The sequence below is a fragment of the Coregonus lavaretus genome (genome assembly GCF_964263955.1).
Source record: "Coregonus lavaretus genome assembly, chromosome: 39".
Taxonomy (NCBI): domain Eukaryota; kingdom Metazoa; phylum Chordata; class Actinopteri; order Salmoniformes; family Salmonidae; genus Coregonus; species Coregonus lavaretus.
In genome coordinates this window covers 5,949,922-5,962,927 of record NC_140026.1, presented here as the reverse complement: position 1 = coordinate 5,962,927, position 13,006 = coordinate 5,949,922, and the positions used below count along the sequence as shown (strand labels likewise).

The window sequence follows — 13,006 nt, the reverse complement described above, 5'->3', positions numbered from 1 at the left end:
CAGAATTGAAGGAAGGACGGCGCTAAATACAGGGAAATTCTTGAGGGAAACCTGTTTCAGTCTTCCAGAGATTTGAGACTGGTACGAAGGTTCACCTTCCAGCAGGACAATGACCCTAAGCATACTACTAAAGCAACATTCGAGTGGTTTAAGGAGAAACATTTAAATGTCTTGGAATGGCCTAGTCACAGCCCAGACCTCAATCCAATTGAGAATCTGTGGTATGACTTAAAGATTGCTGTACACCAGCGGAACCCATCCAACTTGAAGGAGCTGGAGCAGTTTTGCCTTGAAGAATGGGAAAAAATCCCAGTGGCTAGATGTGCCAAGCTTATAGAGACATACCCCAAGAGACTTGCAGCTGCAATTGCTGCAAAAGGTGGCTCTACATAGTATTGACTTTGGGGGGGGGGGGGGTGAATAGTTATGCACGCTCAAGTTCTGTTTTTTTGTCTTATTTCTTGTTTGTTTCACAATTTAAAAATATTTTGCATCTTCAAAGTGGTAGGCATGTTGTGTGAATCAAATGATACAAATCCCCCAAAAATCCATTTAATTCCAGGTTGTAAGGCAACACAATAAGAAAAATATCAAAACACTGGATGTGGTGCAAACAGAATAATAGCAAATTATAATGGAATAATTATTATTTCTGATCAAATAAAAGTAAACCCACAGGAGGATGTTTGGACACTGACTGACAGAACATTTAAATATTATTCCAGGAACATCCTTCCACCAAAAAGCACACAAACACATGCATTTGCCTTCAATCATTTCAATAGAAAACATCGGCATCCACAGATTGATGTTAGAGTGTATTTACCCTTACAGAAAACCCATCTCAAAAGGAGACATTTAGTATGCTAGCTATTAACTACAGTACAGTACCTTCATATGATATGCCTAGGGCCAGGAGTGCTTCCTGACCAATTGGTTTGACCAGAGGGGTATACTACAAAGTAGGATCAAAGCCAGCTAACTTTGATAAACAACCAGAAATAACTATTTTATCATTCATAAAGAAATCTAAACTTAGATATGTGTTTTTGGTTGTTGAGTTACGTAGACCATGCCCATTTCAAGCTGATCTTTCAAAAAAAAAAAATATATATATGAATATTTAGGCAAGTTATCAGGCTAACTCCTTGAGCCTTCATCTTCATATAACCCTCTGGACAACTAGGGCCCTGAATCTTTTCCTGGTCAGGAGAAACTGCTTAGGGGGAATGTAAATGTTATACTCCTCGAGTCCTCCATCCTCCTTCTCAAAACCTATTGGAGGAGAAGGTCAGAGGAGAGGGAACTCTGGCTTTCTCATCCAATGGATTTTTAGGAGGCACAGAGAGAGGATGCGAGGAGTATCCAATTGAGATTCTCCCATAGTGTTCTACTAAATTATCAGTGTACGAGTACACCGAGGTGTGTTATCCATCTTAGTAAGGGCCACAGTGTTCACAGTTAAACATCAGCCATCTTAGAAAGAGACATGCAAAACACTTGTTTCTAATTGTGCGTTCAAGACAACTGGGAACAAAAAAAAAACACCAAGGTCAAATCATGACGATCTTAAGGTCGGAGCTTTAGAAAGAGGCCCAGGTTCCTGGAATTCCGAGTTGGATGACCGTTCAAAACTAAATTTTCCCTGTCGGAACTAGTTTTTTTCCAAGTTCTCAGTTGTCTTGAACGCACTGAAGTCGAAGAGTTCAGAACTCCCAAAGGTTTTGAACGCGGCATAAGGCTCAGAGTAGGCGACAGCCAGGCAGGAAAAGCCTTTTCTAAACATGCTGGCTCATCATTCACATTCACTGTTTTAACAGCATCCAGCTCTCACCTCTCGCACATACACTTCGTTTTCAAAGTCTGTCGGCAAGTGGTTTTCCTGAGAACAATATGAAACATCTATATGGATCTAATATGCATTGAAGGATGGATCTACAACGTATTGAAGGATTTTATACATAGTTAAATAGATTTCTAGATTACAGGCAGCCTACGTGTTCTGTATCCCATTCAAATATTCTATCTTCTACTATTCAGTCTTTCACTGTCTGGGTGTGGTCTTTCACCTCCTCAATGTCTTTATGTCTGGGTGTGGTCTTTCACCTCCTCAATGTCTTTATGTCTGGGTGTGGTCTTTCACCTCAATGTCTTTATGTCTGGGTGTGGTCTTTCATCTCCTCAATGTCTTTATGTCTGGGTGTGGTCTTTCACCTCCTCAATGTCTTTAAGTCTGGGTGTGTGGTTGTCGTGTCAAGTTCTTCAGCACCCTGTTCCCACAAAGGGAGCAACATAAGTCAAAAGTAGTGCACTATAAAGGGAATAGGGCATTTCGGACTTGTTCTAACGGTTAAGACGTTGGCCAGGGGGTGGGTTGGCGTGTGCGGTGACCATGTGTCTCTCTAAATTCTTCAGCACCCTGTATTTTTTGCCACAGAGGGTGCAGCCAAAGGGTTTCTCCCCTGTGTGAAACCTCATGTGGATCTTCAGTTTCCCATTGCACCGGAACTGCTTCCCGCAGTCTTTACAGTGGTACGGTTTCTCCCCTGCGTGGGCCCTCTGGTGCTTCTTCAGGTTCTTCCTGAGCGAGAACGCCCGTTGACACTGGGAGCAGCAGTACGGTTTCTCTCCGGTGTGGTTTAAACGGCGGTGCCGCCGCAGCTTCCGTTTCCGGTAGAAGATCTTGCTGCAGTCCCAGCAGATGCGCAGGCGACGGTGACACTGTCCCACCAGCCGCATGTCCTTGAGCTTCACTGGAGAGGATGAGATAAGATAGGAAAGCATAAAATACGATTATTAATGCAAAATTCCAGTAATTTCCCCAAAATTCCCAGAAATCCTGGTAAGATTCCCAGAATAAAAGAGGGAATTCTGGAAAAGTGGAAAACCTGGCAAATTTGGGAGTGTTAACAGAATTTTGCACCCTTGGATAAGATAAGACAAACTTAATTATCCACTAGGGTAAAACAGTCTTAGACACAGTACTACTGTATTCCTAATAAAAACTATACATTGAATACTCGACACATACAGTGCCTTCAGAAAGTATTAGTTCCCCCTTCACTTATTCCATTTGTGTTACAGCCTGAATTCAAAATGGATAAAATTGATGCCCCATAATGACAAAGTGAAAACGTGTTTTTAGAAATGTTTGCTAATTTATTGAAAATTAAATACAGAAATCTCATTTACATAAGTTTTCACAGCCCGTAGGCAATACTTTGTAGAAGCACCTTTGCTAGTGATTACAGCTGTGAGTCTTTCTGGGTATGTCTCGAAGCACATTCCACACCTGGATTGCGCAACATTCTACCCATTATTATTTTCAAAGTTCTTCAAACTCTGTCAAATTGGTTGTTGATCATTGCTAAACAACAATTTTCAGGTCTTGCAATAGATTTTCAAGTAGATTAAATCAAAACTGTAACTCAGTCACTCAGGAACATTCACGGTCTTATTGGTAAGCAACTCCAATGTAGATTTGGCCTTGTGTTTTAGGTTATTGTCCTGCTGAAAGATGAATACATCTCACAGTGTCTGGTGGAAAGCGAACTGAACCAGGTTTTCCTCTAGGATTTTGCCAGTGCTTAGCTCCATTCCTTTTATTTATTTTTACCTGAAACACACCTGAGTCCTTAACGTTCCACAAGCATACCCATATCATGAGCAGCCACCACTATGCTTGAAAATATAAAGTGGTACTCAGTAATTTGTTATATTGGATTTGCCCCAAACATCACACTTCGTACTCAGGACAAAAAGTTAATTGCTTTGTCACATAAAAAAAATGTTTTATATTACTTTAGTGCCTTGTTGCAAACAGGATGCATCTTTTGGAATCTTTTTTAATCTGTACAGGCTTCCTTCTTTTCACTCTGTCAATTAGGTTAGTATTGTGGAGTAACTACAATGTTGTTGATCCATCCACAGTTCTATCACAGCCATTAAACTCTTTTAAAGTCACCATTGGCCTCATGGTGAAATCTCTGAGCGGTTTCCTCCCTCTTTGGCAAGTGAGTTAAGAAGGACGCCTGTATCTTTGAAGTGACTGGGTGTATTGATACACCATCCAAAGTGTAACTAATAACTTCACCATGCTCAAAGGGATATTCAATGTCTGCTTTTTTTGTTTTACCCATCTACCAATAGGGGCCCTTCTTTGCAAGGCATTGGAAAAGCTCCCTGGTCTTTGTGGTGGAATTTGTGTTTGATATTCACTGCTCTAAGGTACCTTACAGATAATTGTATGTGTGGGGTACAGAAATGAGGTAGTCATTCAAAAAACATGTTAAATACCATTATTGCACACAGTGAGTCCATGCAACATTATCTTATTTGTTAAGCACATTGTTACCCCTGAACTTATTTAGGGTTGACATAATAAAGGGGTTGAATACTTATTGACTCAAGACATTTCAGCTTCTCATTTGGAATTAATTTATAAAAATGTCTAAAAACATAATTCCACTTTGACATTATGGGGTATTGTGTGTAGGCCAGTGACTTAAAAAAGAATAGCCATTTAATCCATTTCAAATTCAGACTAACAAAATGTGGAAAAAGTCAAGGGGTGTGAATACTTTGAAGGCACGGAGTATACAAACCATTAAAAACACCTGCTATTTCCATGACAGACTGACCAGGTGAAAGCTATGATCCCTTAATGATGTCACTTGTAAAATCCACTTCAAAATCAGAGTAGATGAAGGGGAGGAGACAGGTTAAAGAAGGATTTTTATGTCTTGAGACAATTGAGACATGGATTGTGTGTGTGCCATTCAGAGGGTGAATGGGCAAGACAAAATATTTAAGTGCCTTTGAACGAAGTATGGTAGTAGGTGCCAGGAGCACCGGTTTGTGACAAGAACTGCAACGCTGCTGGGTTTTTCACGCGCAACAGTTTCCCGTGTGTATCAAGAATAGTCCACCACCCAAAGGACATCCAGCCAACTTGACAACTGTGGGAAGCATTGGAGTCAACATGGGCCAGCATCCTTGTGGAACGCTTTTGACACCTTGTAGAGTCCATGCCCCATCAAATTGAGGCTGTTCTGAGGGCAAAAGGGGGGGGGGGTGTAATTCAATATTAGGATGGTGTTTCTAATGTTTGGTATACTCAGTGTACAAACAAGAAGGGAGGACTAAGGCTTCAATTCCTTGCATCCTCCATCCTCACCACCTTCTCGAAACCTTCTGGAAAAGGTCAGAGGAGAGGAACTTTGGACTTACTCCTCCAATAAGGTTGAGGAGGCGAGGAGATCCGATTCAAGGAATTGAGAGTTACAGAATTGGTGAATACCTGAACAGGTTCTCATCTGCTTCTCCAGCTCATGGGGCAGCAGTGGTGGAGTGGAGGGGAAGCGGTGAGGTGGAGTGGTGGTGGGGGTGAGGGGGGCACGGTGCGGTGTTCTGGAGGAGGTGAGGGTGTGTCGAAGTGCTGTGGAAGTGGTGTCACAGCCTTTCCTGCTTCTGGTCACTCTCAACACTGGTCCTCCTCGGTCTCGCTGCTCCTCCTTTGCGGCTGGGTTTAGTATAGTGCTTGGTTGTGTGGCCGCATGTACATGGGTGTTCTCTTGGGCGAGAATGGGCTCTTGTAGTGTGCTTAGTTGTTGTGTTGTTGCTGTGTTGTCATTGTGCTGTTCTGTACTTTGTTGTGCAGCATGCCTGACCATCACAATCTCCTCCTCCTTGAGCTCCGGTGGTCCCGGGCATCCTGGCGGCTCTACTTTGAGAGCAGCACCAGTGATGTCACAGTCAGTGAGTGCTTCCAGGCGTTCAACAGGTCTTCTAAACATGGGTTCTAGTTCTATAGTTCTAAGGGTGTTGGGTGGTTGCTGTTCCGAATCCACCGGCGTGCTGATGGCGATGGGAACAGACTCCAGTTTTTCCCTTTCTTGGTCCAGTTCTTTTAGTTCTTCTTTTAGTGTGCTGACTGAGATAGGAAGAGGACATAGAAGCCGTTTCTGGGGCACTGGATGTGGGGTCTGGGAAGTACCGACCTGCATCTCCTGTTCAGTCAGTCCGTCTGTCGGGGAGTTTAAGGATACGTTGTCATTTGAACACAGTGACAGGGTGGTGACGGCTCTGTCTTCAGTGTGTATGCAGTGGGGCTCCCAGACCTCTGAGTATGTTGACGGTTCAGACTTCACTTCCGAGACAAGACATTCATTTTCTTCACTCTCTGGAAAAACAAAGAAAACAGATGCTGTTGGCCTCGTAACATTCATCTTTGTCATATCAGTGTTTGCAGAAAATTTTGAAATTGAGAAACGTAAAGCACTAATATTGCCCATATACACACACACACTTGCCCTCCAAATCCACTTGATACAGGAGCCTATAGATGATTGTTTTACCCTGACTGCACTACAAATGTCCCAATGGCGAACGTGCATAAAGATGGCAGAATTCATATATGATGTCATTGTTTTAGCACTATCCACTGAGTTTGTAAACTATGGCGCGCGACATGGTTCAATGTGCTAATAATCTACCTTTTCGGTTTTTCTAAATGCAGCAGTCGCTGAGCTAAAATTGGGATCATGTATACGGTGCTAATGAACATACAAATAAATTATAATGAGAGTAATGTACCCTACAATACGCCGAACATAGCAAAACAAATAATTTGTGGTAAGTGCATGAGGGCCATCATCTTTATGTACCTCTACTACTGGGACAATAAAACTATTGACTTGACATGATTACAGTTCTAATCCTGTCCAGAGAAATTATCTTTCCATTCACTACTCCACACCATTTCAATCAAATGCATTTTATAAAGCCCTTTTTACATCAGCAGTTGTCAAATTGTTTTACAGTTACCCAGCCTAAATCCCCAAAGAGCAAGCAATCCACTTGTCTGGTCCACTTACGTTGCATGCTGTTCCCAAGACGGTCACTGCCTCCCTCCTCAAAGACACCAATCTTCACCACCTCCCAGTCCAATCTCTACAGGCACAACAATGGATATAGTGTTTACTGAAGTTGTCATTAGCATTTAGATGCAGCTACAGAAGGAAACAAAACTGACACTGAACATTACAGGGGCCATTAAATCATCAAATGGTCAACTAAAAGAGCAGTTGAGTTTTACACAATCAAGAGCATTCTAACCACAGAACTAGAATGAGTAGAACAGGCTTCCCCATTCATGTCAATGATGCTGTTCCGTTTTAATCATTCCATCTCTACAATTCTAACCATCTCACCTCATCTTTAAGATGAATGTCTATGTCTTCACCATCATCAGCCCTTGGCATAGCAACAGAGCCACTGAGGGCCTCCCCACCATCATGTTGAGTTGCTAGGGACAACACAGCAGGAGTTGAACCACACAAAAGTACACAGAAGAAAACAAAGGAAATGTCTGGAATACTAATGTGGCAACAAATATTAGTCTAGATTCTGGAATACCAAGGGAACAGAAGTTAGAACTAGCTAGATGTAACACCTGTTGTAGGTCCTTGGTTCTGTTGCCCTAGGTGAGACCAAAACAATGCTAAACTAGAAAAGTCACAGTAAGCAAAATGACATTGAAAAGAAAACTAAAACACATATTTTACAGACACTGACGTTTGATGCAATTTAGGTTCTGTTAACATATAGACTAATATGTTATAAATTGTGTTCTTACACTGGTACAGTTATGCCCTATGAGAGATGTACAACTGCGCATGTGCGAAAATAAAGAGGGCATTTTCCCGCGTTCTGGTTGAAACACCAACGATGAACATGTGTGTTTATTCCTCCGTTAAGTAAGCCGGTATTCCTGTCCTGAAGATGATAGCACCAACAGGTTATGGGCCCAGGAGGGAACATGGAAGCCGATGGAATAGATTATGTTTCGACGGAGATGAAAAAAACTACGAGTTATGGGAGACGAAGTTTTTGGGACACTTGCGTTTGCTAGGGCTAAAGGCCACCATATTGAGCGTGGATGAAGATGAAGAAGACGGAGAGAAAAATGAAGAAGCCTACGCCGAATTGATACAGGTTTTGGATGATAAAAGTATTTCCCTGATAATGAGAGAAGCAGCAGATGATGGGAGAAAAGCGTTGAAGATATTGAGGGAACATTATGCAGGTAAAGGGAAGCCACGTGTGATTAGCCTCTACACTGAGCTAACTTCTCTTCAGAAAGCTGCTGACGAAAGTGTTACGGATTATATAATTTGTGCTGAGACGGCTATTACAGCACTGAGGAATGCTGAAGAGACTTTAAGTGACGGGCTGTTGATTGCAATGATTCTGAAAGGTTTGCCCGAATCATTTAAGCCGTTTGCCATCCACATAACGCAGAGTGACGAGCCGACAACTTATGGCAAGTTCAAAACCAAGTTGAGGAGCTATGAAAGCACCGAGAAGTTTAGCGCCATTTCCACTGACGACAACGTGATGAAGGCAAGTAACATTAAAGTTAGCTGGCCAAGAGGAAGAGATAAAGGGACCGAGATAACCTGCTTCAACTGTGGCCAGAAAGGGCACAAGGCCCGGGAATGTACTGTTACTGGAGAGCACAGAGAACGGAGACAGTGGTGTAGTTTTTGCAAGCGCTCCACTCATACTGACGCAAATTGCAGACGAAAAAGAAGAGACAATGTGAAACAAGCAACAGATGCTGAAGGCCACACATTTGCATTCAAAATAAGTGACTGTCAGGTTCGTGGACTGAAACATAAAGGGCTGATACGGGAGCAACGTCACATATAGTCACGGACATCGGGAAGTTTAAGGAGTTTGACGAGACTTTCAAACCGGAAAAACATTCCGTGGAGCTGGCTGACGGAACAAGAACGAATGGTGTCGCGGAGAGGAGAGGTGCAGCGGAGGTTTACCTGAGAGACAACACGGGTCGTCGGGTGAAAACAACGCTGACGAAGGCGCTGTACGTGCCGTCGTTTCCACAGGACATTTTCTCTGTTAAAGCAGCGACAGCCAACGGAGCTTCAGTCAACTTTCGACAGGGGTGTAACAAGCTCATCCACAAGAACGGTACCACTTTTGACATCGAGGAGTACGATAGACTTTACTATCTTAACACTGTAAGTGATGAAAATGATGATGGCTGTCATGGGTGCTATGATATTCACACATGGCACAAAATTCTTGGCCACTGTAATTGAGGATGTGTCAAAGTTAGAAAATGTGACAGAGGGAATGAAAATCACAGGTAAGATTGACAAATCTACCCTCAACTGTGAAATCTGCACACAGGGAAAATTTGTTCAGAGCAGAAACAGAGAGCCTGATGAAAAGGCAAAAGCAGCTCTTGAGCTTGTGCACACTGATTTGGCTGGCCCTATTGAGCCAGAGGCGAAAGATGGGTTCAGATATACTCTAGCATTTACGGATGATTATTCAGGGGCAGTTTTTGTGTATTTCCTAAAAGCAAAAAGTGATACTGTAAAAGCTACTGAGAAGTTTATTGCTGATGTGGCCCCTTATGGAAAAATAAAGTGTGTCAGGTCAGATAATGGCACAGAGTACACAGCCAAAGAGTTCCAGTCACTGCTCAGTAAGAATGCCATAAGACATGAAACTTCAGCCCCTTACTCACCCCATCAAAATGGGACCGCTGAGAGAAATTGGAGAACACTGTTTGAAATGGCAAGATGCATGCTACTTGAGAGCAACCTACCAAAGAAATTGTGGACATATGCTGTAGTGACTGCTGCAGTAATTCGCAATAGGTGTTACAATAAGCGTGTAGGACAGACTCCACACTACATGTTTACTGGGAGAAAGCCTGATCTTTCAAAGATGAAAGAATTTGGATCTGTTTGCTATGCATACAGACAGAACAAGAAAAAGTTGGACTCAAGATGTGAAAAGGGTATTTTTGTCGGGTATGATAAAAATAGTCCAGCATACCTAGTCTACTACCCAGACACTGGAAAAGTTCTTAAAAACAGATTAGTCAAGTTCGTTACAAAAGGTGTAGTCGAACGCCAAACTCAGACAGATTTGGAAATGAGTGATGATCTTCATGGGGAGAGATTTCAATCCCCCATGCCAAAAGCCAAGATGGCAGATCAAAATTCCGAAGAGACACAAGATGTGCAAATCGAGACTTCAGATAGTCAGAGTCCACGCTATCCAGACAGAGAGAGGAAGAAGCCCCAGTACTTAAAAGACTATGAGTGTAAAGTGAAGTGTGATGACCAGATACCACCTAGTGTTGACTACTGCTACAGAGTAATGTGCAATGCACCACAAACCTTCAAAGAAGCAATGATTTCACCAAAATCAGAGATTTGGGCTACTGCTATGAAGGAGGAGATGGATTCCCTTAGGGAAAATGATACATTCACATTGACCACACTGCCAGAGGGTAAAAATGCAGTGGGGGGCAGGTGGGTCTATGCGGTCAAAAACAATTCAGATGAGACTGAGACATACAAGGCAAGATATGTTGCAAAGGGATATAGTCAAGTGGCAGGAATAGACTATAAGGAGACTTTTTCTCCAACTGCAAATATGACATCAGTACGTTGTTTGATGCAGCTAGCAGCTCAGTATGACTTAGAGTTACATCAGATGGATGTCAAAACAGCATATCTACATGCTCCTTTTGACTGTGAAGTGTACATGGAGCAACCAGAGGGTTTTGAAGTCAGGTCAGATACAGGTGAGCAACTAGTCTGCAAACTGAACAAGTCACTGTACGGCCTGAAACAGTCAGGAAGGAACTGGAACAAAATGTTGCATGATCACCTTAGTGAAAATGGTTTTACACAGAACCCAGCTGATCACTGTGTTTACAACAAACAAACTGCAACAGAAAGGATCATTTTGATAATTTGGGTCGATGATCTAATTATCGCTGCTAGTGATAGTGACTCACTCACAAGTGTAAAAGAAATGTTAAGTGAAAAATTTAAGATGAAAGATCTTGGGAGGCTTAGACATTTCCTAGGCATTGATTTTACACAAAGTGAAGGGAAAATAAAGATGAGCCAAACAAGGTACATAACCAAGATACTGGAAAGGTTTGGTATGTCAGACTGTAAAACAAGGTCAACACCATGTGAACAAAAAACAAACTTTGATGGTGATGGTGAACCTATTGATTCAAAAAGGTATCGTGAAGTGATAGGCAGCTTGATATATGTTATGACATGTACAAGACCGGATATCAGTTGGATTGTCAGCAAGCTGTCACAATACCTATCAGAACCAAAAGTGCAACACTGGATAACAGCTAAACATGTGTTGAGGTACTTGAAGGGGACAATGAATCAGGAGTTGTGTTACAAAATGGGGGTGGAAAAACTCAACCTCGTAGCATATAGTGATGCTGATTGGGCAGCAGATCAAAGTGACAGACGAAGCATAACAGGGTATTGTTTTAGTTTAACTAAATGTGGACCTGTTATTTCATGGAGGTCTAAGAAGCAGCCAACAGTAGCTTTATCTACATGTGAAGCAGAGTACATGGCACTGGCTGCTACTACACAAGAAAGTTTGTACCTTGTACAGTTATTGGGCCAGATGGATAGTGAGTGCCAATATGCACCAGTAACAATCTTTGAAGATAACCAAGGTGCAATTGCTCTGTCAAAGAACCCAGTATGTCGTCAGAGATGTAAACATGTTGACATCAGATATCATTTCATTCGATCTGCGCTCAGTGATGGCAAAATAAGTATTGAATATTGTCCAACGGCAGACATGGTTGCAGATGTTTTGACTAAACCTGTAACGAAGTTCAAAAATGAAAAATTCTTGGGTTATATGTTTGGAATGTAAACTGACATTTGTGAGATGTATAACTGTAAGCTAAATGTGTTGATAGTTAGGTTGAATACGACTTGTACAGTATAAGAGCAAGTGGGGGTGTTAACATATAGACTAATATGTTATAAATTGTGCTCTTACACTGGTACAGTTATGCCCTATGAGAGATGTACAACTGCGCATGTGCGAAAATAAAGAGAGGGCATTTTCCCGCGTTCTGGTTGAAACACCAACGATGAACATGTGTGTTTATTCCTCCGTTAAGTAAGCCGGTATTCCTGTCCTGAAGATGATAGCACCAACAGGTTCTGAACGGAAAATTGCGTATTTTCCAGACGTTGAAGAAAATTGCGTATTTTCCTAACGTACATTTTTTTCGTATTTTCTGGAGTTCAATATATGTATTTTCCAGATGTTGAAATAAGGCTCATTTTTGGTTCTGAATGAAAGTTGAAAAGACTTCATGTATAGACGTTTATGGACAAAATCTGAAAAAACAGTAGTTCAGATTTGGTCTGGACCAAAGCCAGTCCGAATTGCACAAAAAAAAAAGACCTCCAAAAGGAGTCGGCCCTTGCTTACTGAGGTGCCTACAGTGTTACCTGAAATTGCAATTATGAACGCCCATCTGTGGTAGGCCTACCGTTCGTAGGCCGCCTACCGTTCCTAGGCCGCCCCCCCCAAAAAATACCAGTCTGTACCACGTGTAGCCTTATTCTACAGCCTATTAATTCACAGACAACAAACTAACGCGGAGACTGTTACATTAGGCTTACTTTAAACAATTTATTTGTTAGAAAGTCACTCACCACGTCGTGTCACTTCAGTGGTTTCCCGGTGTGTGCATATTGCCCTCTCCAATGCATTCTTCAGTCTATATGCCTGCACCGTTTGTGTGGCGTCGTCTCCGGCACAAAGAGCAACGGGTAAAACTCCATTTTGGATAGTAGCGTTACCCGAAGTGCCTTGGAAAATATGTGTTATCTCCGATACGGCGACATTCAACAGAATATCCAAAACCGTCTTAACCTGTGTTTGAAAAATGTTGACGAAGTCTTCGCGTTCATCCATAACTGGCTAACTAATGAAGTTTGGATTACAACTGGGAAGAAATTCTGCGCGCGCAATTTCTTGACGTCATCCGATCAGTTTGCCCCAAGTGTCGCGAGGTTACCGATTGAGCGAGCGAGCCCACCTGCAGTTCCCCGGCAAGAATGGTCAAAAAACAATTGTAAGTGCCTGAATCGTGTTCACCTGAGATTTCGCT

At 42.2% G+C, this 13,006-nt stretch overlaps 1 protein-coding gene across 1 annotated transcript; it reads right to left on the bottom strand.

Annotated features, from left to right (window-relative positions):
- Positions 1 to 536: 536 nt before the first annotated feature.
- Positions 537 to 12,810, bottom strand: LOC311112667 (uncharacterized protein; the record flags this gene model as incomplete). The annotated part of the gene is made up of 5 exons (XM_084155804.1): positions 537 to 2,753; positions 5,300 to 6,181; positions 6,876 to 6,951; positions 7,212 to 7,306; positions 12,549 to 12,810. The coding sequence occupies 5 exons, from the start codon at positions 12,808 to 12,810 to the stop codon at positions 2,344 to 2,346; spliced, it is 1,725 nt and encodes a 574-aa protein (XP_084011930.1). The 3' UTR covers positions 537 to 2,343.
- Positions 12,811 to 13,006: the final 196 nt, after the last annotated feature.